The 27560-nt window shown below is 38.1% G+C and overlaps 1 protein-coding gene across 1 annotated transcript; it reads right to left on the reverse strand.

Moving 5' to 3' along the window:
• Positions 1 to 739: 739 nt before the first annotated feature.
• On the reverse strand, positions 740 to 24111 carry dnaaf9 (dynein axonemal assembly factor 9). The gene is made up of 37 exons (XM_082153617.1): positions 23921 to 24111; positions 21805 to 21884; positions 21543 to 21668; positions 21283 to 21407; positions 19857 to 19953; positions 19664 to 19770; positions 19355 to 19432; positions 19154 to 19255; positions 18802 to 18857; positions 18567 to 18702; positions 18378 to 18459; positions 18252 to 18288; positions 18091 to 18175; positions 16445 to 16521; positions 15967 to 16011; positions 15785 to 15830; positions 15576 to 15684; positions 14817 to 14887; positions 14671 to 14721; positions 14479 to 14569; positions 14284 to 14387; positions 13801 to 13947; positions 13600 to 13685; positions 13363 to 13464; positions 10211 to 10331; positions 10010 to 10098; positions 9582 to 9719; positions 9307 to 9432; positions 9115 to 9152; positions 8000 to 8135; positions 7834 to 7920; positions 7636 to 7742; positions 6600 to 6674; positions 5529 to 5704; positions 5169 to 5234; positions 4979 to 5072; positions 740 to 4114 (listed from the first exon to the last, which is right to left on the reverse strand). The coding sequence occupies exons 1-37, from the start codon at positions 24094 to 24096 to the stop codon at positions 4008 to 4010; spliced, it is 3576 nt and encodes a 1191-aa protein (XP_082009743.1). The 5' UTR covers positions 24097 to 24111; the 3' UTR covers positions 740 to 4007.
• Between the last annotated feature and the right edge of the window lie 3449 nt (positions 24112 to 27560).

Below are 27560 nucleotides of genomic sequence, written 5' to 3' on the forward strand. Positions count from 1 at the left end.
TGTGGGTCTGGATCAAGCACCCAGTGCCAAAATCTCTCTTTACCCCACTATGAGGAGCCATGGGATATAAACGGGCTATAGTAGGGTATGCATGATGCAGTCATAACAACCAGTGCATCAGAAATGAAACCTTGAACTCGTCCCACTGGCCAGTGAGAAACAATGGCTGCTATGTGTGCAAAGGGTGGGTACCGTCTCCAGGGAGAGATGAAGGGAGCCTGATGTAAGTTGAAAGAAATGTGGGTATTGTATCTGCAAGAGGGTGAGCGCATTGTTTTGAACCCACCTTAGAGCAGAACGCAGGCTGTATATATGGCCAAGGTTGGGCTGGGACGTGTGTGTAGATCCTTGGGGTGCGTTAGAGCCACAGTGGGTTGAATACCAGACTTTTGGAAGGTGGGGCAGGCAGGGACCCTAAGTGAAGGCCAGGAAAAGGATGTGTATGGTAGGCTTCAATTTGACACACAAAAGTGTTTGATTACATATTACAGATACACATACAAGGTTATAAATAGCTTCTGTTGTTGCAGGCCCGAGATTAGCGTTTAAGCAGGGTTTGGCATCCTTAAAGATGTTATCACCATGTGACAAATCCACTGCTGAGTTGATAACCTTACACACACAAACACACTTATCTTCCAGGCTGCTTTTGTCTGAAGATGTTTGTTGCCAGCATGTTTCACTGAATAGACCAATATGAATGACAGACAATACAAATAACCCACCAACGGAACGGAAGTAGCTTATAAATATTTTAATGTGTTATTTTGTCATAAATACACCATATATAATAGAAAAAGCATCAGTCACAGGAGAAAACACGAGTTACAGTAGTTTTGTGCAAACAACACTTAAATTTAGATTTTTCACAAACTTTTGTTTAACCCCTTTAAACAAAAACAAAAACAAAGTTATTTAAGAACTTTTGGCACTTTTCAAGTAGAACCAACTGAAATATTGTTAATTTAAGAAGATATCAAAGATATCATGAACTCCGAGCACTGGATATTCTGAAACTGAGGTAAAGACTGGTGAATCTATTTGAATCCACATTTTCCCTCCGAGTCAAAAAGGTCCAATTAATGTTTCCCCATAACGCCAACACAAGACCTTATGGGTGCATGTTTAGCTTTGTGCAAATAACGTTTAGCTAATAATACCTATTTTTAGCTATTTCAATTTTCAGGCTTGTCCCCTGCCAGCCAGCAGCAACTGGAAATGATTTAGCCCTTTAGCTTGTCCTAATTCTACTGTGGCCCTCGAAGCACAGCACATCATCCACAAAATAATGCACCAAATGTAGGCCGGTTGTGAAAGACGTTTGAAATAAAACTTCTATGCTGGTGTTACCTACTCTACTAGATACCTGAGAACACGAGACATGTGCTGTCTGAATGACCAGCTTCTGTTTGGTTATTAATTTTTTTAATAAGATTTAGGGACAAGATAAAAGTTTTGGTCCGGACTCAGGAACAAGCCTAAAGTGACCATTTAAAGTCAGAATATTTATCTAATAAAAAGTGCTTCTCTTTAACCTTTTGGAAAACCCAGGCCGGTTTGTGTTAAGCAAATCAAAACAAAAAAGACATAAATCTATCCCTCCTATCTGAATAGCATTGAAGCCACTAATTTAAGATTATCCTTGACATTAATGTCAAAAATCTTTCCACCAAACTCTGTTTTATTCCTCTAACTTCAGCTCGATGAGCACAGCTGTGCGGGCCAGAGGGGGTTCAAGCACACAATACCAGGAAGTGCCTCTGGAGGGCCTCACTAGAGTCGTCTGTGTGAGGAGCAAAAGCCAGATTCTTAGTGTTCACTATGACAAAAAGCTTCTAAATCCATCAGCCAAAGTCTAAGACAAGAATTTTTCTTTGACTTGAGTTTAACACGGTGGCCCTCCAGTGCCTTCCTGTTAATCAGCAGACCCTTACTGGCCCTTTACACTAACATAGACAAACAATTCTTCTATCCTTTCACCAACACTGGTGCTTGGCTCTGCCTGGGGATGCCCCTGCTCTCTGCCAAGACTCTGCAGCGGCAGCCAAATATCTGTCACAGGAGAGAATCTGCTTCGCCTGAGGAATACTATCATCTGGCTCCAATTTAATTGATTTCACAGCATTAGAAAAATAGAATTTGCGAAGATAAATCAAGTTTTTCCAATATGAAAAATAGATCGAACTCTAGCAATTTCTTTCTTGGTTGTTCCAGTTTGGTGAAAGGCATTTCTGTTAGCATAAATAGAAATTGATAAGACATCTTAACACATGCGGATAGTATGTGCTAAAAATGGCCGCTACTTCGAACTACACATTATATAAGTGTTTTGTAGCCCTGTACCCTTTAAGGACAGCTGCTGTGTAGAACCCGACTAATGGCAACACCACGAGCTAAATGAGCGTGTGTGTGAGCGCGGCACATCGGTGATTGTGTTTCAGCACTCGTGAAGTGACAGGTTATCTCTGAGGCTCTGTCACCTATTAGCGAGTAGTCGGATTCTCTTTGCTTTTCGGTTTAGTGCGGATCTACATCTCAGCAACGTCCTTTCAGAGTGTGTTCACAACAGGGCGGCCTTGAGTAAAACTGCACTTGCATACTGACAAAGTACAGAAGTGTCAAGAGACATAAAAGGCAAAGTTACTATATTATAAATCTCAAAAGGAACACTAAAAAAAGCTCATAGCAACATTAGCACTATGTAGCTCATAAATCTCCACAGTAACTCTGACCAAAAAGTGAATATGGCTTGGTGAAAGAGCTGCTAACCATGTAGTGTATTAACACTGGTACAGTATATTGCAGCACAGAAGAGACCAGCAGTGTCCGAGTTTCTTTGGAAAAGTGCATCTCTCTGCTCTTTTAGTGGCGCCGTAATCGTTTAAAAAGCATTACTTTTAAGGCTTGTCTTACAGACAAAAGGTCAAATGTGTGTGTATACACATGTAAAAGACACTGCTGCTCTCCTGCTGTGAGTGATTAGTCAAAGTAAACATGCATAGAATGACACACACCCCAGGATAGAGCTAAAATATGACCGTAATACTGAACGGTACAGATCTAGTACAGTACAGGGGTGATATATGCACACTAATTCTGCATCTGCCATGCCTTTGTACCAGCGCACACTTGGCAAGCAAAGGTTTAACACACCAAACCAATTCCTGGAGCTATACGAACCCAACATCAAATAGTCAATCTGTTTAAGAACACATTAGAACTCCTAATAATAAATCCTCCATCAACCCCTGATATCCTAACCCTCCCAAAATGGAGTGACTTGAAGCACCGCTGTTTCAGTTAATCACTTCAGAACGGCTGAAAAGAGAAGTGCAGCACATGAGAGATCCTCAGCCCTGCTCTTCACAGCAGGGGTCGATAGATTGACAGAGGCTGACTGAGGGCAGGTGCAGTGCACCTGCCTTTCCAGATGCACACGGCTGGAAATGAGCCTTCTGTTTGATCACTTTCAGCCTCACCGACAAACTTCATTACGATTCAGCTCAATATGTCTGCTAGGCACTGGAATTACAGTAGGACAACCTTCACTGCAGGGAGCTTCACCACTACAGCATACACGCTGCAAAGAGCGTAACGATCTGGAAATCCTTTATATATGAGCTCATTTCTATTTCTTATATATCTAATTTCTGTTCAACTTTCATTTGGTAATACAGAGAAAATTTATTTTCTTAACAGGATTGTTTTGACACATCTGTGAGCCTTTTACACAGGCTTTCGCATTGCTGCTTTGCACAACAGCGTTTCAGCTTTCTCAGGGTGCTAGTATTATTTACTGTCATGGTATGCTGGGTAAAGGATCTCTCATTAGGCTGTGATATTTCTCCCAGACTGTGAGCTAAATCCTCCTCATCCCTCAACAGCAAATCCCTCATTCTAACTTGTGAAATGGACGGTTTTGTGTGGGTAATTGGATAGTGGACGTTAGTGATTGTAAAGTGACCCCCCTCCCTCTCTCCGGAAAGTGAATTTGTCAGATGAGGGGATTAGGGGTCGAAGAGGTCAGCGTGTGGCTGCAGGTCCACCTCTCTGTTGAAGCGCTCAATCTCTTTATTGGCGTCGTGCACGTATTGATCAATGAACTGATCCATCACTGAATACACACATGTAAGGAATCAACATGTGATGGCAACACAACATCACACGAACACATTAGTTCTGTCAAACACAGTAATATTCAATACTGTCGATATTCGATATTAGTTTTAATGCTGTCGATTACAGCTCACAATAATTTTAACTGATGCCTCAGTCTGTATAAATGCATTACAGTAATACGCTTAAAATTAAAGCTTAGCTGTGCAAATGCGCCATTTTTTCAAAACTTTAGCCTTCTTATCGGATAAAAATTATTATCTGTGGTTATCGACAGCATGCTTCAATTGCAGTATGCAGACATTAGGTTTAAAGTTAAATAAAAGTTTGTGGTCAGTAAGATTTTTTTTAAAGTCGCTTATGGTCACCAGGGCTGCATCTATTTGATCAAAAATACAATAAAAAATATTGTACAATAAGTAAAATATTATTACATTACTCCATTCTTCAGAGTCACATGATTTCTTATTATTTCTTATTATTTGATGAATAGAAAGTTCAAAAGAACAGCATTTATTTGAAATATTTTGAAACATTATTATAAAGGTCCTTGCCAATTTTGACCAATTGAATGCATCCTTGCTGAATGTTTATTTATTTTTAATGCCATGCCAGCTTCTGTGGCTATTTTCATGGCGAGAAAAATGTATGGTAAAACTATTAGGCGTTTACAATTTATTTTTGTAAATTTCTTTTGCTAAAAACTATATCTGGTTTAACTTTGTTCAACTTTTCAAAAGAGATAACTGAATAACATCTTACTGACTCTAAACTTTTGTACGGTAGAGTAACCAAGAAAATTTCACCACCATGAAATTGAAATTTTTAACCTGGTTAACAAGTTACCAGAATTAAAAGATACGAGGATGGAAGTTTTGCTTTTCTCCAAAGAAACTGACAAAGTGATGACCGTTGTAGAAGTAACCAGAAGGGAGAGGATCCAGGTGCCTTTTCATCTAGAGACACATAAAAGGAGTACTTAAGTATTTAAACCACCGAAGCAGCATCCGTTTTGGTGATGTACTAAGGCGTGCAAGTGTGTGTATACTCACGTGAATGTATTTGATCTCCTGTGGAGTGAGCGTCCTCTGATTTTTCTTGATTTTCTTCAGCACTTTCTGTAAAACACAAACACACTGATATTTTCAGGCCCTAACCCTCGCATGATTGCCTAAAATCTCCATCTCTATATATCTCTCTATAAATCTGCATCCACATCCACAAAACTCTGCCGAATTGGAGTGCCCGTTATTCATAAAATTTGTGTTTATTAAATATTTAGGGTTATATGATAATGCTACTAATGTAGTTGCTCTCAGCAAACATTTTACTGTTTGACCTCACATAAAATTAGGGCAGACAATTTGATAGAAGGCTGCGGATTCCACCTGGTCTAACCTATGAGAATTTACCTGTTTGGCACAATGCCGGAGCCAGTCTTTCAACCCCTCCTGGGTGAGCCCCACTCCGTGAAACATTAGATAACAGTTGTTTGTTGTCCGCGGGCCATGGTGAGTCCCCTGATCGGGGGCAACGGTCACATTCCCACTGATAGAGTTACAGTTTACCTCCATCTGTCTGTCATTGTCTGCAGTGAAAACAGACACCAAATGCAGTCAGATACACACACACACGCACACATACTGAGTCCAACATGCTGCACACTAATTTATCAAGCATGTCATCAGACGGAGCTATGTCTAGCATGGCGTGCCAACAGCCATCCATCCCATCAATCACTCCTCTGCAGTGTGGACTACAACTCTGCACTCTACAAACAAGCAAGGAGTCAAACTTGAAAACAACTGAACGCAATGCACTGAATGTTAAGAAAATGTTACAAAAACTTACAGGGATCTGAAAAAATAAATAAATTATAAATCACACAACAACCCAAACGTAGGCACCAAAAAAAAAAAAAAAAAAATTATATATTAATATTCAAAAGATTTCCATAACAAAACACAGATGATTAATGGGGATAAGTAGGCATCACAGATGGTGTTTCGGACCGTACGGGTCCTAAATGAACTACACTATCTAGCGTGCTGTAACTCAGGCACTATTAAATCACTCAGCTCTCTCCATTCTGTCAATCTGCCCACTCTCTCCATGCAACTACACCACAGATTCAAAGGAACAGAGGACAGTCACAAAAAAAAAAACCCTCCAAAAAACGTGACCACAGGAAGAAACGACTGAGAAAAAAAAAACATGAGAATAGATGTGTGCAGGCCACATCACTTTGAGGATTCAGAGGTGAGAGTCCTACCGTGTGGCGTTACCCCACAGGCCCCCTGCCTACTACTTCTCATAGGAAAATCATACATTAACTACACAGACAAAACCAGAGCAAGAGACATCTTGGAATCAAACAATATATATTTATAAACAATTTTAGTTGATTCTTGACTATGTCACACTGTATTTCCCATAAAACAAACGCAGATCTAGCAGGAGATGATGAAAACAGATTGCCCTACCAGAGAATAGCACTTTCCCACTGATGTGATAGATGTTTCCTGTGAAAGGGCTAGGTTTGAGAGAGGACTTCAGAGCTGAGAAAAGAAACCAAGACAGAGAAAAAGTGAGTTGTTTTTACTTTGAGTAAAAAAAAAATATTTTAAAGTGAATATGCCATTAAATGCAAATTTTTCGTCTCTTTTCAATGCATTAATGTGCATTATGCGAGAATTCAGACCATCTCAAGAGATTCTGCTTGTAACTGCAAGTGACCCAATTTACATTCTTAATCTTTAAATAAATAAATAAATAAATACATTTTGTGCAAAATGAAAATTTGAGGGTTTTATCCAGACCACCTTACAATCCTGTGTGAAGAATTTAGGGAATAATAAAATAAATATTTTACTTATTATTCTTTATGTCATTCTACTCTGTGCCAGTGACAATTTATTATTATTTATATACTTTAGCATAATATAATATATTGAATTAGCTGCTATTTTTAACATTTCAGTTTTCATAAAAAATTTTGTTTATGTTTTAATAATGTTGTTCATGTTTTAGTAATGTTTACTGTATATGCTTTTTGTAGTATACGTTTACTCTATCGTTTTTGCTTATGTTTTTTTATATATTTCTATTTAAGTTTTAGTAGTAGTAATTTAATTAAAATAAGTAATTTAATCTATTTCAGTTAGTTGCTAAGGCAATCAATTTCCAATTTTCGTTTATTTCATTTTTAATCAAACATTTATATTTTATTTTATTTTATTTCAGTTTCATTTCAATTAATGAAAACAATTTCAGTGGTCTTTTTTTAGTTAATAACAACAGTGCTCTGTGCAATATTTATTTACAAAGGAAATCAAACATATTGTATTTAGGTATGATTCAATTAAGGTATGTATGTGTATTAAGTTACACTACAAGTGAAATTAACAAAAAAGACAATTAAATTGCTAATTATTTGTAATACAAATAATCAACAAACCAGAATGTCATGATTGTGACAGTCTTATTGATGATGATAAATACACACAAAAAGATGCTTACCTTTGCAGCGCTGCAGAAATAACGCTCTCTCTAATGGACGACTGAACTCAATACGATGCTGAGAAATAGACAAAGTTCCATTTCCAGACACAAACCGGCCCTCCCACCTGAAACAATACACAGTATAGTCCAGTATAATTAAACATCCACTTGTATGTACACACATATACTAAGAAGAGGAGAGAACGAGACTATTACCAGCCAGGATACAGAAGGTATCGTGCATTGATCATATGAGACTGTGAGAAACTGCTGACATCCAGAATAAGACTTATATCTTCAGTCCTACAATACAAAAAAACATTCAAAATTACCATTACATTTAAGTGAGAGTGTATGTCAGAGGAATTATCATTGTACAAACCTTCGAACCACCCCTTTTTCTGCCAAGATAAATGCAGTTCTGGGATTGGCTGCACGGATCAGCTGCTGCATGTGTTTGAGAAGCGAGTGCTTCTGCTCAGTAGTCAAACCCGTGAAGACAACATTGCTGACAACACCTAAAACAGAAACTCATATAAGGAATCATATAACAGACGTTTTATCCAAAACCACTTACAGTGCACTTATTACAGGGGCAATTCCCCTTAAGTGCTGAGGTTAAATGAGGCTGCTTTAATTAAGGGAACATTGGTGATGCCTCACTGTCTTCATACACTACAGTACAGTTTGATTGATATTGTTCATATCAGACGAAAATGATCAGGGACGTTGTTAAAAATAACTCTTGTTTCTAATCATAGGATTTTTCAGAGGAATATGCAGACATACGCAGTTTTTCCACTGTCGGGCCAAACCATTCTCTTCGCTTAACCATTCCATTCCGTGCTGTTCAGGGCCAGCCGGCACGGATGTGGTTTCATTTTCCACTGTGGGGCTGATAACAGAGCTCTTTGGAATGCAATACAAATGTGTCAGTCATTGCCTTGGTAATACAAGAGTTTACAAATGATATGAGATGTAATAGTTACGTTAATAATAAATGCGTTATGGAGGAAATGTACGGATATTTATTTTCATTTTATAATTTGTGTTTACGTAGCTCAAATAGCATGCTTAGTCAGCTACAGAGAAACTGGTAGCCTGGCAACAGACAAGTGACAAATCCTGAGTTGCGAAGTCACTAAACACATTCTAACAGCATGGTTCTGGTATGAGAACGGTTTGTAATTATGCCATAGCAGGCTCAAGTGGAAATACAACTGTTCCTTACCATTCTTAGAACCGTTTGGCCTGACGGAGGAAAAGCGGCTATAGAAACTTGCATTGTTTATTTGTAAATGTGCCCAGGCAGTCTCATTTTAATCTTTCAAGTTTTTTTTAATAATAGGTTTCATAGTACAAAGAACATTCTCTCTCTAAAGATCCAAGAAAATTTTTATTCCACATGATATCAGAATCTGTTCCACACCAGAAACAGATCTGATCATCTGTTCTACAACATGCACAAATACGCTCACCATATTGAGAGAAACTCACCCTGACTGCACTGTTCCAGGAGTTTGGGGAAGAGAAGCCTGTGAAGAGCAGTTTCAGAGAGCTTCAGACATGACATCAACCACCGGAAATTACAGTGTGTTAACAGGCCCTTTAGTGACTTGTATTATAATTGCATAATGACATATAATTCTTATTACAGCATTTACAATATGAATGTGGAAATACTCTTGCCTGTGTTTGATGAAGGATGTGAGTGGGTTGACACAGGCTGAGACGGCACCCACTGTCACTTGGCTGTGAACCTGTGGGTCTGGATGAGCCGTGATTGCCTGGATTACATCCAGCACATCAGTGTACCTACAACACATAACCACACAAACTCATGTCATAAAAACAATGATCAGTTAATTTAATTGTTTCTCAATACATAGTGAGCGACTTAAATAAATGTGATCTTCAATGTGCACAATCAAAAGGTTCTGAGCCAGTGTTCATGTCTATCTTACCCTGGTATAAGCAGCAGAACTCTGGATGAGTTCAGATCTGTGTCCCTCTGTTTGGCCAGAAGACTGCTCAGGAACCGCTGAAGGTGTGATGCACTGAAATCCTCAGAGCCCTCCAGAGAAGGGCAAAACACCTCCCACCTAACAATCAAACAGTACTCAGTTTAGGAGACTAAAGATAGTAATTTGTGCACCATGATCTAAAATACTTTCCACTGAACTCAGAAAGTCACAATTTCCAACCTTCTACTTAAAGAGTGCAGCAGAACACAAAGTACAAATTGCAATTAGGTTTGAATCATCTTCCAATGGTAGTACAGCAAAACATATTAAAGTCATAAATATCGCTCACTAGGAATCTCCCACATCCAATTTTAAATGTATTAGTATAGTTAAAATGATAGTTCATGGCATCTTGATTGATCTCTCACCTGGAGCTATTTTGATTAACTTCCATCAAAAAATCACACAGATTCTTCTTATGACTGCCCGGCAAGCCTGAAATGATAGTGAGGACCACCTACACACACAAACACATTTATCTATTATTATTAATATGGTCTGTTTCCTCCAGCATGACCTGTCGGCTAGATTATGTATGACTGTGTTCCGTGTATACAAATGCACTTCACCTTTTTGTTGGATTCAGGTATGGTGTTTTCAGGCATGGTGTCTGAAAACACAGTAGACAAGTGGTCGCTACAGACAGACTCTTCTCCCACGCTACTGCTGATGGCAAAATGCTGTAGAAACCTGAACACCAATGTGCATAAGCAAAGCAACAAACTTAATGTAAATCAATAAGAAAATAAGAATATATATATATATATTTGGCTTGCGAGCCGGCCAAAGAGTGGACGAGAAGCCGCGTCTAGGACAACTTGTATCGCACATCGGACGCGCACTTTCTCAGTTCATGGCCAGCAATAAAAACGCAGAATGGAGCCGCTGGTTTGGTGTACACTCATAGAGAATAATGTGTTCGAATTTTAAATACGAGGCGTTGCGCTTCGCTTCTCGTCCACTGTGCGACCCCCTTTAACGTTACGTTTTGAGTGGATGAATGATGAGCGCAAGACGCCGAAATGGATGCCAATAAGATTCTGAATGGAAAGTTTACTTTTAAAAAGTTGCCAAACGACTCAATTGACAAGACCAAAGTGATCTGTGCGTTTTGTCGTTGTGAACTGAGCGATCATCGCAGCACGTCCAGTCTGAAACACCACTTGATGGCCAAGCACACACACAGCTGATGCGAATTCTCCGCCCCCTCGTCAATATCAGGACCTCGTCAGTATTTCTTTCACCCTTTTATTGATCGACAGTGTAACACTGTCTGAGAGATTATTTCCTCCAAGTGAGAATGTTAGTGTGAAATTGAACACTACAGTATATGCCAATGTTGTTTTCAATAAAAAAACATTTGCACAAAGCAAGCCGATCCACTTTTCCATGTTGATAAGAGCATTAAAATGAGAAAAAAAGAATGGGACAAAAAGAAATCAAGAGACATTTAGAATAGATAAAAATGTGCAATTAATCGCGAGTTAACTATGACATTAATGCGATTAAATATTTTAATCGTTTGACAGCACTAATATATATATATATATATATATATATATATATATAAAAATACTAGAGAATTTGAAATGTAAGTTGATTATGATGATATAATTTATAATGAAAAAGAAAAATATATTAACCTACATTAAATAATGCAAAATAGACCGATTTTTGGACCATATTGACACTAGGGCTGAACGATTTTGGAAAATAATCTAATTGCGATTTTTTTAACCAATATTGCGATTGCGATTTAATATGCGATTACTTTTTAAGTTCTTTATCTTCTGTATTATTCGACAAAGACAAGCAATAAATCATTGTATAGTAGGGATGGGAATCTTTAGGCACCTCATGATCTACTTTTTTTCGTAATTAATATGATTAAAGCTGCCGTCGGCAAGTCTGCCAGATTGGGTCGATTAGCCAAAATTTTGAATGTTTACAACTCTCATGCCCCTCCCCACTACCAGCGAGCACCCTCCCATCGAGGTCGTGTTCGTCAGTGCGTCACTGTGCGTGTGTACCTGATTTTCTGTGAACGCGTCCGTCTCTTCAGCATCTATCAACACCATGGACTCGGAGGTAGGCTGCCCTGGCTAATCTATCCATAGATAGCAATAACCGAGGAATTGGAAGCTTGTTAGTAGATTTTCTCTCCGCCATCACGCTTCATGCAATCTCCAGGCGAACTTCAGGTGTGGCGTGTGCATGTGATATTAACGTGCGCGAGTGAGGGGGATCTGTGGCGTGTGCACGACCTGTGATTGACAGTCAGATCTCACACCCCCCTGCGCTGATTGGACCTGCTGAAGCGGGAGCGCTGGATTTTTGCAAAACAAATAACATGCTCCAGGTGGAGTTAGAAGCTTGGGTTTTTTTCTAAAACCACCTTATTTATGTTGTTCTGTCGGATTATAGTGTCGATTACACTGAAAATTAAAAAAAAATGTTGCCGACGGCAGCTTTAATAACAGTTAAAATCTTTATTTGTGTAATTATACGTATTTAAAAAAATAATTATAAAAAAAAACATGTTAAGAATTTTAAATAGGCTATATAAACGAATATAGCTTCAAAATATAAAAGCAAGTAAATAAAGAGGAACAAAAAAAAAACATATTACAAGCAAATAAACAAAGAGTGCTTTCAGCATTTAAAAGTAGGCTGTCTGAACGTTTTCCATTCAAGAGCTGTGAGTGATTTGTCTTCTCAGTTTAGATACGATAAGCTGCATTCACACTAATGCACAGATCCCTTTTGAAATATAAGATGTGGTTTGTCCTGTTGGTTTAAGATATGACTGACCGTGTTTACATTAATTTCGCGTCATAAAAGCATTTTGAGATGCCAGTATATTTAACCAATGAGTCGCTCACAGCCGCATGCGCGAGCGCTGTACACAAAGCGCTCGTGAGTATTTTAAATTGAAAGCAGCCTTCTCAGTGATTTTCATATTTTTAATATATAATTAAGCCAACTGCATTCCAAAAGACATAAATAATGCCTTAGTAAAGCATTTGTGAGGAAAATTCCGGCGGGCGAGACCGCGAACTGCAAGAGTAACATCAAGCAAACCAGTGCGATAAAGCCCGCGAATGTCCTTGTAATTCGCTTAAACCTTTCCGAACTTTATGAAATATTATTTTTCGGAAGGTTTTGTGTGTGTGTGTGTGTGTGTGTGTGAGAGAGAGCGAGAGAGAGAGAGAGAGAGAGAGAGAGAGAATACGGCTGTTTCTAAGCACACGCAGCGTCATCACGCATCTGTTTAAAAACTAAGCTCAGACTCGATTCTGAAATTCTCTGAATATATTATTAAGCTATATATGAATTATATATATTATAACATAATATCACATAAATCAAACATAAACTGTTCTTTCCTGTATGCCAGGCCTATATGCGTAGCGTGCCAAGTTGATGCTGATGACTGCTTTTCTCTCGCGTGTCACGTGACCAGAGTGTAATCGCAGCTTTTGCGGTTTAAAAATCGCGTTTCATCATATCGCGATATTATCGCAAATGCAATTAATCGTTCAGCCCTAATTGACACAAAGACAAAAACCAAGCAATCGGCAAAATGTCTTGTCATAGTCATAGCTTGTTAGGTCAAAAGTTCAGACTAACAAGAAATAAGTTGATTTATCGCTTGACATTGTGCCACATCATCCCTGGATAGTACGAGGTCTATTTGTGTACATGTTTGTGTGTGTGTTACCTGTCCTGCTCTGGCAGCTGTGGATAAGCAGTCTTCAGAACAGCTCTGTGGCTGTTTGCCGCTGGAGAATGTGTTTCATGAAGCTTAAACAGCCTGAAGTACCTGAGAGGAAACACGTCATCGGATACCATCATATGCTACATCATGATACCTCTGGGCTCAAGCACAAAATAAGATCTTAACAAATCAGGCCCTATGCTGTTGGCTGAGCTAATGCAGAATGAAGTGTTATCTCACATGTTCTTGTGCTCAGGGCTCAGCTGATCATGGAGGACGTGCTGCACTCTCAGTCCAGAGTCTGACTTATGCCAAGCTGGCAGGACCTGCAAATCATATCACGACTCATTTACAACCAAACACTAAACACAGAATACAACAACTCTGCAGGACGACAGAAACCTAAATGTTCCACCTGCATATGTATGTGTGTGTGAGCACCTGTGAATAGAAGCTTTTGTAGCTCTTGGTTCTGGGAAGTACAGCGATGGCCAGAGAGAGCTCAGTGCTGTGTAAAGAGAATGGAAGGTGTCGGAGCAGAGAGGTCTGATACTCTATGAACAGCACTGAAATATCAGACAGAGAGCCCTGTGAGGAAAAAAAACATTATATACATTTAGTCAATATAAACACATCACTGATAATATATGCATATCGTTCAAAAGTAGAAAATTTATGTTTTTGAATGGTCTCTTATTCTTACAAAGGCTAAATTTTTTTATTTGATAAAAAAATACAATGAAGACAATAGAATTATGAAATGTTATTACAATCTAAATAGCTGGTTTCTATTTTAATATATTTTAAAATGTAATCTATTCCTGTGATGGTAAAGCTGAAAATTGAAATAGAAATTGTAAATGTCACTTTTGATCAAGTTGCACACTTCTGACCCCATATATCATGAATGAGAACATTGCTCACCCCATCATAGAGTTTAATTGTGTTGATGTGACTCATAGAAAGTGTGATGGAGCCATAATGTGGATGTACAAACAGGATACCCTCAGAGAAAAACACCAGCTTCCCTACAAGACAATAAAAACATTACAAAAGCATTATTGCCTGTTCACAAGGACTACTTGAATCGATGACCTTCCAATAGAGGTGAAATCTGACCTTCCTCCGGTGTAGAGAGCAGGCTGTTGGAGAACATGTAGGCAGAGTCTCTCACTGTAAGAGGAATGCCCAAACACGTACCATCCTCTTCCTGTTTTTACACACACAGATATTAAAGCATATACAGGAGTTAGAACAGCATGAGGGAGGAGCTTCAATGTTTTACCAAACCACTGTATTGTGAAACTTCACCTTCAGCAGATGCTGAGCCTGTTCAGACATTCGCACATCAGCCTCATCTACCTATAACACACAGAAGTTAAAAATAATAAATTAACTCAGCATTTAATCAAAAATGATCTCTGCACATGTAGAGAGAGAAAAGGAGTGCACTATACCAGCCAGCAGACATAGCGAGGAACTGAGGAGGTGAGCACAGTGAAACAGCTATCAGAGGAAAGGGCGCCATCTGCAGAAGAAGAGATGCCTTGCAGTCACAAGTCCAGTTTTTCAGCACTTAAAGGAACATGCCGATTTTTTGGGACTTAAGCTTATTCACTGTATCCCCCAGAGTTAGATAAGTCCATACATCCCCCTTTCATCTCCGTGCGTGCCGTAACTCTGTCTGAAGCACTCACCGCTAGTTGGAGTAAATCACTCTGCAGAAGTAGCAGTGCTTCGCCTTCTGAGAATATATTTCCCAGTATGTATACAGTTAGAAGATGGCGGTGTGTCATGTGACCTTGTTATTTGTACACTATAAACAGGAAAATGTTGGCGTTATTTTGTCACTTATTGGGAGCAGTATGCTAACTGGAGCCATTTACCTCCAGTCTTTGTGCTAAGCTAGGCTAGCGGTGGGTGCGTCAGACAGAGTTACGGCATACACGGAGATGAAAAGGGTATGTATGGACTTATCTAACTCTGGGGGATACGGTGAATATGGTGAATAAGCTAAAGTCCCAAAAAGTCGGCGTGTTCCTTTAAAAAGTTAGTTGGTGTATCATTTTTAAGAAAAAAATACTCAGCAATAGTGTTGACTGATGAATTTGCACATGGTTTGTCTTGAAGTACATTAAAAACACCACATAGACATACAAACAACATTCACCTTCATTAAGTCTTTAACTGAATACAGTCACTAAATGGATTCTTACCTCTCTGCTGAATGTAAACGCTGGACTCTAGAAAGGATTCAGAGAAAACTATTGATCCTAGGTTTCCTCCACACTGGGGATCTGGGATATCATACACCATCATGGATGCCTGTGAAGAAGTCAGACATTTTTTGTCAGCTGTACAATGAAAATATTTAGTCAGCCATACAATGAAAAGCTGCAGCTGGGCTTGAAAAGTTTTTACTCACAGTTTTTACCAGAAAGCGACTGTCCTCATCACTGAGGGGAATGATTCTGTGTAAACGAAGATTGTTTATCTTATATATCAGTTATGAAATACAAAATAAACCAATTGAAAGAACAGAAAATGGAAAGTGTATAATACAGTGTAACATGTGAAGGGAATATCTGTGTGTGTATAGAAACTCACGTTCCCTCATTATTGACAGCCTGTATGCTAAACACAGCTTTGGACCTAAATTAAGTAGACAAAGTATATTTTCAATTCACAATGCAAGCAGAAAATTCTCACATTACATCACTTTTAGTAACCAGTGTTATAGCGAAGGCCCACAAGTGATCTGAATGCTCAGAACCCCAGAGAAAGTTAAGCAGATTTGAACGCCAATTAAACGCCAGATTTGAACGCCAACTGGAACGTCTGGCAGTTCTACACATTCTCTTGTGTTTTTAATAAAAATTTGGATAATTTGATCATACTTCACCTTCTGATAAGAAAATAGTGCTCTCAGCTGTTTAACAGATTTGATAATGTTTAAATCCAATCATAGAACTCATTGCTAAACCAGCTCAGAAAATGCAGCAAAAAATAAATAAATAAAGTCTCCTCAGATTTCTTCTGGCCCTTTTTATAGCCACAGAGTGTGATTTCTGTGTGAGTTGCATACCTGAGAGCTCCCTTGTACTGAATCAACCCAAAATTGTCCAAGGCCAGCTGAAACGTTTGTTCTGCTACATCCTTTGCCTTGAAAAAATGTGTACATCATTTACTATAATAACCTGAGCAATATTTCTATACCCATAATGATGGCATCATAAATTGACTGTAATAAAGGCCCATTCACACCAAGAATGAAAACTATAACGATAGCTATATTAGCATCCACACAACCAGAAAACTGCAGCATGTGCTATAAAGTAGGAAAGAATTTGATTGGCTGTTAATGTTTTTTATCATTATTATATGAATTCTCTCTGAAAGTAGTTCCAGCAATAATTCAACAATATCATTCCTCTGTGTCATTAGTGTTATAGTTGTGGCATGGACTCCACTGTTCTCGTAAGGTGCGATCACATTTACAGTTGTTCAGCGAATTTTCATGGGTAAAATCCAGTCATCCTAATAGGAATCCATGCGATGTGGAATTTCTTGAGGGTGAAAGATTTCCCCATGCAGACTTTGCAGGGTTTGTTAAAGTTCGTCACACACTCACTTTTTGACTGACAGAAAGCTGCTTGGTTTGAAAATGATTTCTGTGTGAGCTGTGCTTCATGCATCGCTACACTTGACAATGAACAATGTACCTTTTTTGCCGCAAAATTTCGCTAGTGCGACCGCACCTTTGGAGTTTTTAAAACTTTATGGTTATAGTTATCGGAAGGCTATTTCTGAAATGGAAAAAATTTACCCACATTCAAAGATTGCTCTTCCATCTTAAAGGGTTAGTTCACCCAAAAATGAAAATTCTGTCAGTAATCACTCACCCTCATGTTGTTCCAACCCCGTAAGACCTTCGTTCATCTTCGGAACACAAATTAAGATATTTTTGATTAAATCTGAAAGCTGATCACTCCTCCATAGGCTTCAAAGTGATTGAAACTTGCTGGCCCAGAAAAGTTATTAAAGAGATCGTTAATATAGTCCAAGTGACTACAGTGGCTCAATCTTAAGTTTATCAAGCGACGAGAATACTTTTTGTGCGCAAAAACAAACAAAAATAACGACTTTATTCCACTATTCATTTCCTTCTCTCTGGGCCTCGAGTTAGTTTACGTAGTGTTTTTGCGCTGCGCGTCTGTGTTACACGTCACCACGTAGGCTCACTATTGGTCGATGCTTGTCATGTGTGTGATGCGTGGTGACGTGCAACACAGACGCGCTACGCTTAAACACTACGAGGCCCAGAGAGAAGGAAATTAATAGTGGAATAAAGTCGTTATTTTTGTTTGTTTTTTGCACACAAAAGTATTCTCGTTGCTTGATAAACTTAAGATTGAGCCACTGTAGTCACTTGGACTATATTAACGATCTCTTTAATAACTTTTCTGGGCCAGCAAGTTTCAATCACTTAAAAGCCTATGGAGGAGTGATCAGCTCTCAGATTTAAACAAAAATATCTTAATTTGTGTTCCGAAGATGAACGAAGGTCTTACGGGGTTGGAACAACATGAGGGTGAGTAATTACTGAGATAATTTTCATTTTTGGGTGAACTAACCCTTTAAGTTGCCTTTTTATTTTATTGGTAAATAAAATTTACTTTTAATGTAAATCCTACATTAATGTTCGTCACAGTTCTGAGAGTGTAATTTTACCTTTCTATCACTGGAGTTGATAGAGAAACATTTGATTCCTGCCAGTACAGACTGAACCGCAGCTGAGTAGATATGTGAAAGCAGCCTGTAACACAACAGGTCTAAATTTAGTAGCAATCCATTGATCAAAACACGGTACAAAGCACGATTGGAGAACTTACTGGAGATCTGTGCTCTTCTGCTGGGTTTTGTCATTTCCTGTTGGATTAACAAAACCAACAAACATCACACAGTGCAGAGAAATTGAAAATGATTTCATTAAAGACATCCTCCAGAGGTACACTTACCCAAGTATGGGACATGTGTGCTTCCAAAGAAATAGGTTCGAGCGCAGGCTAGTGGCCCTTTAGGAGCAACACATTGCAGCAGCTGTGAGAGAGATATCAAATTGTTGTAATAAAAATACATAAAGGAAGGAAAGGAATTCATGTAAGTTGAGGGCCGAGTCATCATGCCGCTGTGTGGCGCTGTCTCACCATATGTTTTGCAACACCCCCAGCAGGGCTTGTGTTGCGGATATGGTGGCCTTCAGATGGAAAGGTGAAACAGTAGTTCTCCAGATCTTCCTTAGTAGAGTGACTCCCAAACAAAACGAATGGCTGCCTGCTTGTACTGTAGTACAAACAATGTAAAATGCATCATATGCCTTACAAAGAAATAATTCCTCCAGAACATCTTGGAAATAAGAGCTACTGTATCATATGGAAATACCTCTTGTCTGTGATATTGCTGGAAATAAGACCATGTGAATAATACGTTCTGAAAGGCTGAAAGACACAGAAAATGAGATTAGGCATCATGCAATGAATCATCACCACCACATTATTTTCAGTGACTGTTACAGCCACATGAAATGGCTAAAAACCAGATGGGAGCCCTAAATTTGAGTTTGCAGACATTTGTGGAAACTACAATGCCTAAATAGCTATTTGACATTTGGTTAACAAGTTTTTTTCCAGCTCATGCAACCTATGTGACTTCACCTGAAAGTAAATAAACCAACTTTGATATTTAATTTCGATTTTAAATTGTTGCAAAATTATGGTAATATTACAAACAGTACCTCTGCAACTTGGGCCTCTGACAGCTCCTGCATGGACAGTGCACTCTCAATTTCCATACTGGAGAACAGACAGCTCCACTGTCTTTCGAACAGCTGAAGGTCCTGTGAGAGAATATCACACCCACTCTTGTATAAGAAAAAATGGGTGCATGGGCATGTGAAAGGTAAACAATCATGCTTCGATCTATGCAAGTGTTTTACCTCATTGAGAAGGCAGTCTAGAGACACTGGGTCCAATCTGCTGTAGATTTGCCAGAGTCTCTGACTTACATCTGTGAGCTACAAGATGCAAGACAAACAATTTTTTCGCAGGACATAATAACAATAGCTGTCTCAGTTTATATGCCTTTACTTTAGTATCAATCATATTATATAATATACAACTGTTATATATTATACAAAGTATATACTACCCATGAAGTTATACAAAGTATATACTACCCATGAAGTTATACAAAGTATATACTACCCATGAAGTAATGTATAAGTAATAGAGTAGAAATACGAAACCTTATATTTCATGGTGAAAAACCCTCCAGCCCCGATTCCTTCCAAGGCAAATGCCTGAATGATGGGCCATTTCTCCAACATAAACATGTCAAACTTCTGAACTTGGTCTATGGAGTATATGAATCAACCATAAATATGATGGGCAAAAGTACAATACGTGTTCAATACCTACATCGGTGTATCACATGCTTACCATGTGAACTGTAGGGGATTCCAATACAATGGCAGTCTTGAACCATAGACACAAAACTTGAGATCTTAAATTCCTCTGCAACCTCTTCATCCTCATACTAGGAGATAAACAGCAAAATAGGTGAAAAAAACAACTAATAGGTGATCTGAGATAAATTAACCAGTGGATGAATATGAGTGTGTGACAGACAGTCAACATTGGAAATATATGATCAGATATTTGACTGTTTAAATGCTATTTCCCCTCTTTATTTACATTTAGATGTCTTTCTCACTTAAAATTAATATTTAAGAACACTAATAATGGTTAAATGTAATCTCTAGCAAATCTCACAATTTATATATATATATATACAGTATATACTGTATATATATAATATATATATATATATATATATATATATATATATATATATATATATTATAATTTATTTAATATATTTTATCATTTAAATGTGTACGTGTGTGTTTTTATAATTAGACAAAATAGTATAGAATTTTGAACATCTGCCACAATATATAAAACAAATGTTCAGCCTATAGAGAGTATGTGTGTGACGTCACCGTCGGCTGGAGTAACTGCGGTTAGGCCCACTAAGTGGCAAAAAGACTGAGTGGCAGCATTTGTTTTCAGCGTGAATGCCTCGAAAAATACACAAAACACATCTAAAACGAGAAAAAGCTTTTTGATTGACTGTACAACTAGATTTGACAAGAAATCTGAGGTATATTTTTTACAGACTGCCGAAAGCTACAGAAAAGAGAATATACTGAATTTAGGGATAAAATCATACCCTATATTGTATTGTTATACACTGTATTGACAACTCGTCAATATTTACCATCTTATATTCTGCATAATTGGACGTTTTTTAAATAAACACTGATAAAAAACTATACAAGTTTATGTGTGTGTGTGTGTGTGTGTGTGTGTGTGTGTGTGTGTGTGTGTGTATATATATATTGATGAAGTGATCACCCGGATTTAGACCTACCTATATTGTATTTATATAAAGCATTCACAAGCAAATTTGCTTTATGTATTTCCCCGGCGTTAAAAAAAGGGACATATAAATGACAGGAAACAAGATTCCTGGCTGCATGTCAATACCTATGGATCACTGGATCTTTGGTAAGTTGTAAGGAACACTATATCGAGTCCAACCTTTAGTTTAAACTAATAATCGTTTGTTTTACTCGCGTTTTCGCAGTTTCCCCTATTAAATCCAGTCACGCAGTTTCCCCTATTAAATCCAGTCACGCAGCAGGCTCTTTTTCCACTCAGTCTGGATGAGGGGGACGTGTTCTGGTGGCAAAGTGATGTCAATGCATACCCTCTTATTCTTCCAGCTCAAATTGTAATATAGGTGCATCCCTAGTAAAGATGTGGAGATGATGAAAAGCAGTGCAGTAGAGTAGATCATTACCTCTGTCTCAGTCAGACAATGGAGCTGCAGATTCCTCCAGTGAGATACATAGGGAAGCAAGTACCCATAATTCACTGGGTTGCAGTACAGATGGACACACTCTGTCTTAATAAGGATGATCACATCTAGGAAAAAGCAATCATACAACAGCACAAAGTCAAAAAGATGTACAACAAATGTGCTCATTCCTAGTACCAAGAATGACTGACTGCAATTAAATAGCTTATTAGTGAATATTAATGGATGAGAGGTTGCCGTACCATCCAATACTTCCTCTGGGAAGTCCTCTGGGATCTGATCCATGTCAAAATGGTTGTGTTTATACAAGCCACAGAGAAGGTAGCTGGCCAGCTCGCTGCAGCCTTCATTGTAGCGGCTGTCAATACCTGAAAAATCAAACACAAACACAGCATATTACTTACAGGTGGCTCACTGGAGCAAGCCATCTCCACCTGTCTCTTTGGAGTAAAGATTAGGCTACATGAGTGAAAGAGCACAGGTGATATTGATTAATTAACTCACCCAGGGAGCAAAGGATACCATCTGGAGCTGTTTTAACATCATCCCTTAGCAGAGCCTGGACCTGCCGTAAGCGGGAGCAGCTGCAAAACAGCATTGCATTACAGTCACCGAACATGGTTCAGGAAATAACGAAACCCTATACAAAACAATATAATACTGCATTACTCGAAATAGGAAGGACGGACTCCTTATAGGACTCATTATTAGTCAGAAAATCTGAAAAATCATTATTTATTCACCCTCATGTCCGTCCAAACCTTTATACAGCTCTTTTCCACATAAGGACATATAAGTAATTTATATGACTCACTCATCCACTAGAAGCCATGTGATTTATTTGTGAGGAACAGACATAATTTGATGTCATTATTAACTGATAATCTCTTTATACAAGAGCCATTGCATTCATTAAAGATTCTTATACTACAAGGCTGTTGAAATCTTGAATCTGATTGGTTGATGGACGTTCTAAGGTGTGCAATTATTTTCAGGGAAAAGCACAGCTAAAGTAATTCCAGGCAGGCCTTGACCGTATTACAGTTTCATATCACTTAGCCAAATGATTTCAGTTATTTCAAAGGTCCTTACACAACAGCAAAAGAACCAAAACCCACAACGACAACTGACCAAGCAAATAATAATTATAGTAAATAGGATAAAAACGACACATTATTTCCATGTTTTTTTGCCATACAATTACGTTTTATTATGTATATGGCATATGCATGTATTATTTATTATGTTAGAGAACATACAGTTTATTTTTCTAATAATTCAATGGCCCATCATCAATTATTCCTTACTTAAAAAATGTATAACCTCAAACACCACTGGTTCTAGGTGATAGGTGCTTCTGAAACATATTTATTTCGAATCAGTGGTTCACATGTGTATCAAACCCATGTGAATTCAGAAATTGAGACTTCTTTACGCCATACTGTTTTGAACATTGGTTTCAAAACATTTTTTTTTAAATCGCAGCTGGATGACGTTTATCTGGTGAACTCATAAACGAGTGTCTAAAAGTTTTAATTAATTCAATCAATTTTTAATATGTGTATAATTCAAAAAGGATAATTATAGTTATTTTTTTCCAACTGGCCTAGTTTGCCAAGGTCTGCCTAAGAACCCACAAAACAAGCACTACTCATTAATAAAATATTTAATGGTATTTAATTATTTGTAGATTATATTTAATAGATTACACTTTCAAAAAACATTTGCAATTGGTTTGTGAAAGGAGTCATTGAGTGGTCACTATAAACTTTTCTTGTTTGCTGAGAGAAGATTATTCAAATTGTTTATGGAAATATGTCTGAACTACACATTAACAGCATAGGATTTTGAATCAACAATATGAATATAGAATTTTCATATTTGGGTGAATTACTCCCTTTAACATGATCAAGTATGGTGCTGAGAATCCAAATCCAAATCCACCATATTCATCACTGGCCATGAGCATATAAAAGTAGGCTGAAGCACTACAACTGTACACTATCACAACTGGACACTATCAGCATATTTGTTTTTAGATATGTATATTCAAAACCAAATGTGCAGCTAAAATGGATTTAGGGACACGTAATTTTGAGGGAAATTAACGTAACTTTGATATATTTCGACAATGAAGTCAAATATCAATGGTTATACTGAATTTATCATGTAATGACCGAAAGAAGAAAGGATCGATTTGATGTTTGATATCAAGACATAGCAAAATCCATATCTTTGAGGTCATATTTAACCAAAACCCAGGCGAACGGATGTTTACAATCTCCCTGTGCTGTCACCATCTTGGAAACGGAAGAAGTGTCTCAGAGGATCACAAATCAAGCGAGAATAATGACTTCACGCTGAGGGGTGGGCGGGGGCGCTCGACACTTAGCTCAACGACAACTAGGCCTATCTGCTACTAGCTAATTACATTTTTATTGAATAACTGGTCATTTTAGCATCTTACTATACCGAAGCTTTTTTTTGACACGATATATTTAAATGGTTGTGGCGCGCGAGGACGGTTGGCCTGCAATCCTCCAACCGTCATTTTAAAAATAAAAACATTGTGCCTATAATATAACCGGCACTAAAATAAACGACGGAAAACAATAATTACCTTACGGAAGCGGTCATTACAGGAGATTTGTTTTTCCTTATAGCAGCCATGTTCGTTGTTTGGTATTTAGAATTGAGATTTGTCACTATTTCTATTGCTGTTAGTCTCCATAGTAAGAATACGACCCAGTCACTGTAGGAGAGAACAACAGACTTGAGCGCATAGGAACCGCGCATACCATTTCTTCAAGGAGGGGGATTCGTCATTTTCAGCTTTGTACAGTGTTACAGTACAGACAATATGCCGTCCCGTGATTGAAATATCAACATTCTTTGTGATAATTATTTATCATTTTGTCATTAGAATTGTTTTTTAACACAATTATTGCTAAATTAAAACAATAGAGAGACACTGTTGCCGCCTCCTCTGCTGAGGTCAAAGGAAGAAATATTATCAGTGTCTCATGCAATCCTCGAGCAACGTTATTCTTTTTTTATGCGAATAAAAAAAATCATTAAACAACAATAATCTTTTAAGTTATTAAAACGGATTTACATATGTGTATAATAATAATCTCAGAAATTATATTACTAAAGGAACATCGAAATAATTCAAATTTTTTGTATTTTGTTTTTTATATTAGTTATGTTTAATGTTTGTTTTGTTTTATTGTCTTCGATTTGTAATGCCACGTTTGTGTTGTGTGACATTAGCTGTTGAAACAGGCTATAGCCTACTACTGTTATCATGGGGATTCTTGCTATTTTTGTTTTGTTTTTTCCATATATGTCCTGTGAGAAAGTTTTAGAAATGTCTTAAGCCTTTATTTTTATCCAAAACATAGATAAATTCTGGGGCTGGAAAATGAAGAACACATTTCACAACATTATCGCAAAATTGTCAAGCCTACTCATTTGTGTAGGTCTGAGAGCTGCAAAAATAGAAAAACAGGAACTTCGGGAGATGGCTTTGTGCATGATAAGACTTAAGATAAAGACCAGGCAGGCAGTTTGTTGAATTTCCCTTAAACACACACAAAACTCCTGCCAAAAATAAGAAAACAGACACACTCAGACACACAAGCCAACTTTCATTTTCCAGTTTATTAGAGTACCTTTAATTGGCAAGCACAGGCACTTTAGATGCCCCATAGATGGATGCTGAACAGACTCTAGTGCACCTTTGCTTTTACTGTAATTCACTGGAAAGAAAACACCTTTACGAACTCCCCCACAATGTTTTTCTTGACTTGTTTGAACTTGACTACTGCTCCACAAAACAGGAACACAGACCCTGGAAAGCACTCCAGAACTTGACCCTGAGGAATTGACTTCCTTTCTTTTACTGCTATCTATCTGATTTTCCTGTTATTGGCTAAGCATCACAACTAGCTAACACAGTTAACTAACATCAAATGCCAACCATGGAAGCAGCCGTAGGCTATGATAAACACCTCTAGTCTAACTTGCTGAAATGAGCAAGCATTGCTTCCTTCATCTGACTCACAAATCCTATTCTTTGGGAAAAGCATGACATGCATAGTAAAATTTAAAAAAACATGTGGATGGCAAATGTCTTCTGTTTTGCTAATATATAGTATGTCTACTGGAATGCCTCCTAGTTTTGATATATTTAGATATTTATTTTTTATTTAATTTATTTATAAAGCACATGAAAAACTGCACATTCAGACCAACGTGCAGCACAATCAACATACAAACACATAAAATACAATAAAACAAAAAACAAGATGAACCAACTAGGGTAAGGGTGTGACTTACCCTACACAAACCCTACTTCTTAAAAGCTACTGAGAAGGTAGCGGACAATTTACCTTTGTTTACACTGTACATTTTTGGGAGGGACTGATAACTATACTTGCAGCTGTGAGTCTCGAAATGTCTTGTTCACACAGCAACTTACAGCAGCGTCTCCAATACTGTCTGTATGTACGAGCAACAGGAGTCAAGCCTGTACTCTCTAACCAGTAACCATAGCAACAGTGACCAAAGTAATATCAAAGATGGCGATGTCCATAAAACTGAAAAGTCTTATCACTTTTTTGTCACGACAAGTTCATCGGTCTAGCTTAAAATGTTCCCAGCGTTACTCGTCGTAATTGCATTTTTACTAAGAATTCAATTAGAGAGCTTTACAATTAAAATCTTCATTAACCGACAGAAGCTTTGATGTAAACACGCACTAGATGGACGCCTTTAACTGTTGCACTGGTATCTCATGCATTGCATGGCATTTGAGTCGTGCAAAGAAAACAGAAAACTGACGGGAGCCTCTCCAGTGGAGAACAGTGAACGATGGCACACACAAAACCCCTCAGCAGAGCGGCTTTCTCACACTGTATGACGTGACTATAATCGTCCGGTAACGATTCCGTTCACAGCGCTGTTTTTCCAAGAATGCCGTTGAGCCCTGAAATTTTACATGTGTAACTTCGGTTGTAGATTGCGGTTGTCACACCCGTAAATAACCGTACTCTGTGTGAACATAACCGTATACAGAGTCAAATACAGGACTGACAACTGTACTTTCTAAACAAAACAATTTTAGCAAAACACTTCTGAACGTGAGAAGAAAGACATGTGTACCATCATTGAGTAAACTGATGTTTAATTTCTGTGTTTAATTCAGATAAACAAGATTCTTGTTGTTGGCCTATTTCCAGAGGACTGGACACAGTTAGGCTACTCTCTACTCTCACAGTATGGGAGATGGAAAGACATGAACCAGAGTCAGTAGGAGTATAACATGTTACAAAATGAGGTAAATGTATCAGGCTGCAAAAAAAGAAAAGAAAAAGAGTATATTGAACCCAAAAGAAATACATGAGAAAATTCAGTTCTTCTGAAATATTGACCCTACAGGCTTTTTTTGTTTCAAAGTGTTTGGAAAGGAAAGGAGGGAAGAGAGGAAAAGGTCCTAATGAGCAGCTGAGGCAGTAATGTTCCTTGTCATCCTGCCAAAGTAAGCTAAAGTGGTTATCAAGCATTTTTCAAGAAGTCTTCCAAAAATCTTCCTTGACTATTACTTACTCCTCTTCGTTTCTAGTGGGACATGAGGCAACCACAATTCCCTTCCACTTAACTCGATGCAGCGTGCTGTGCCTTGCCCATGTCAGACCTCGTTCAATTCTGCCATCACTGAGCTAAGCTTCTCCATGTTGTTTTAGGTTACCCTTGTTTTCTTCTGCCAGGTGGTGTCCATCTCAGGGCAGTCTTTGGGATTCGGCCCTGGTCCATTCTGATAACATGTCCGGATACACTGGAACATGTTGGGTGGGCATTTGGACAAGAGATACATTGAATGTTATCCTTTTCATCCATTGTCACCACAATAGAAATCTATTGAAAATAAAGAATATAAATTGGTAAGTGGCCAATGGCCTTAACGACCTGCTGGAAATGGTTTTCGTGTGTCAGAACAGATATTGCACACAAAACAATGGAAATTTCCTGAACTTTGTTCATTATAACCAGGTCAAGGAGGTATTATCTGGCTTCTAAATGCCTGCAGCCTCATACAGTGTGGAGGTTTTGCAACACCAAAAACTGAAAAATACCTCCTCATAAGACCAGACATGGACTGTTTCAGTTAGAAATAGTAGAGATTGCAACACAGATGTGTGTTGAGTGGTCTGTTTAACATACTGATTGGGGAAAGATTCCGTTAGCTCCAGCCGTTG

The sequence above is a fragment of the Leuciscus leuciscus genome (genome assembly GCF_965113295.1).
Source record: "Leuciscus leuciscus genome assembly, chromosome: 22".
Lineage (NCBI taxonomy): Eukaryota > Metazoa > Chordata > Actinopteri > Cypriniformes > Leuciscidae > Leuciscus > Leuciscus leuciscus.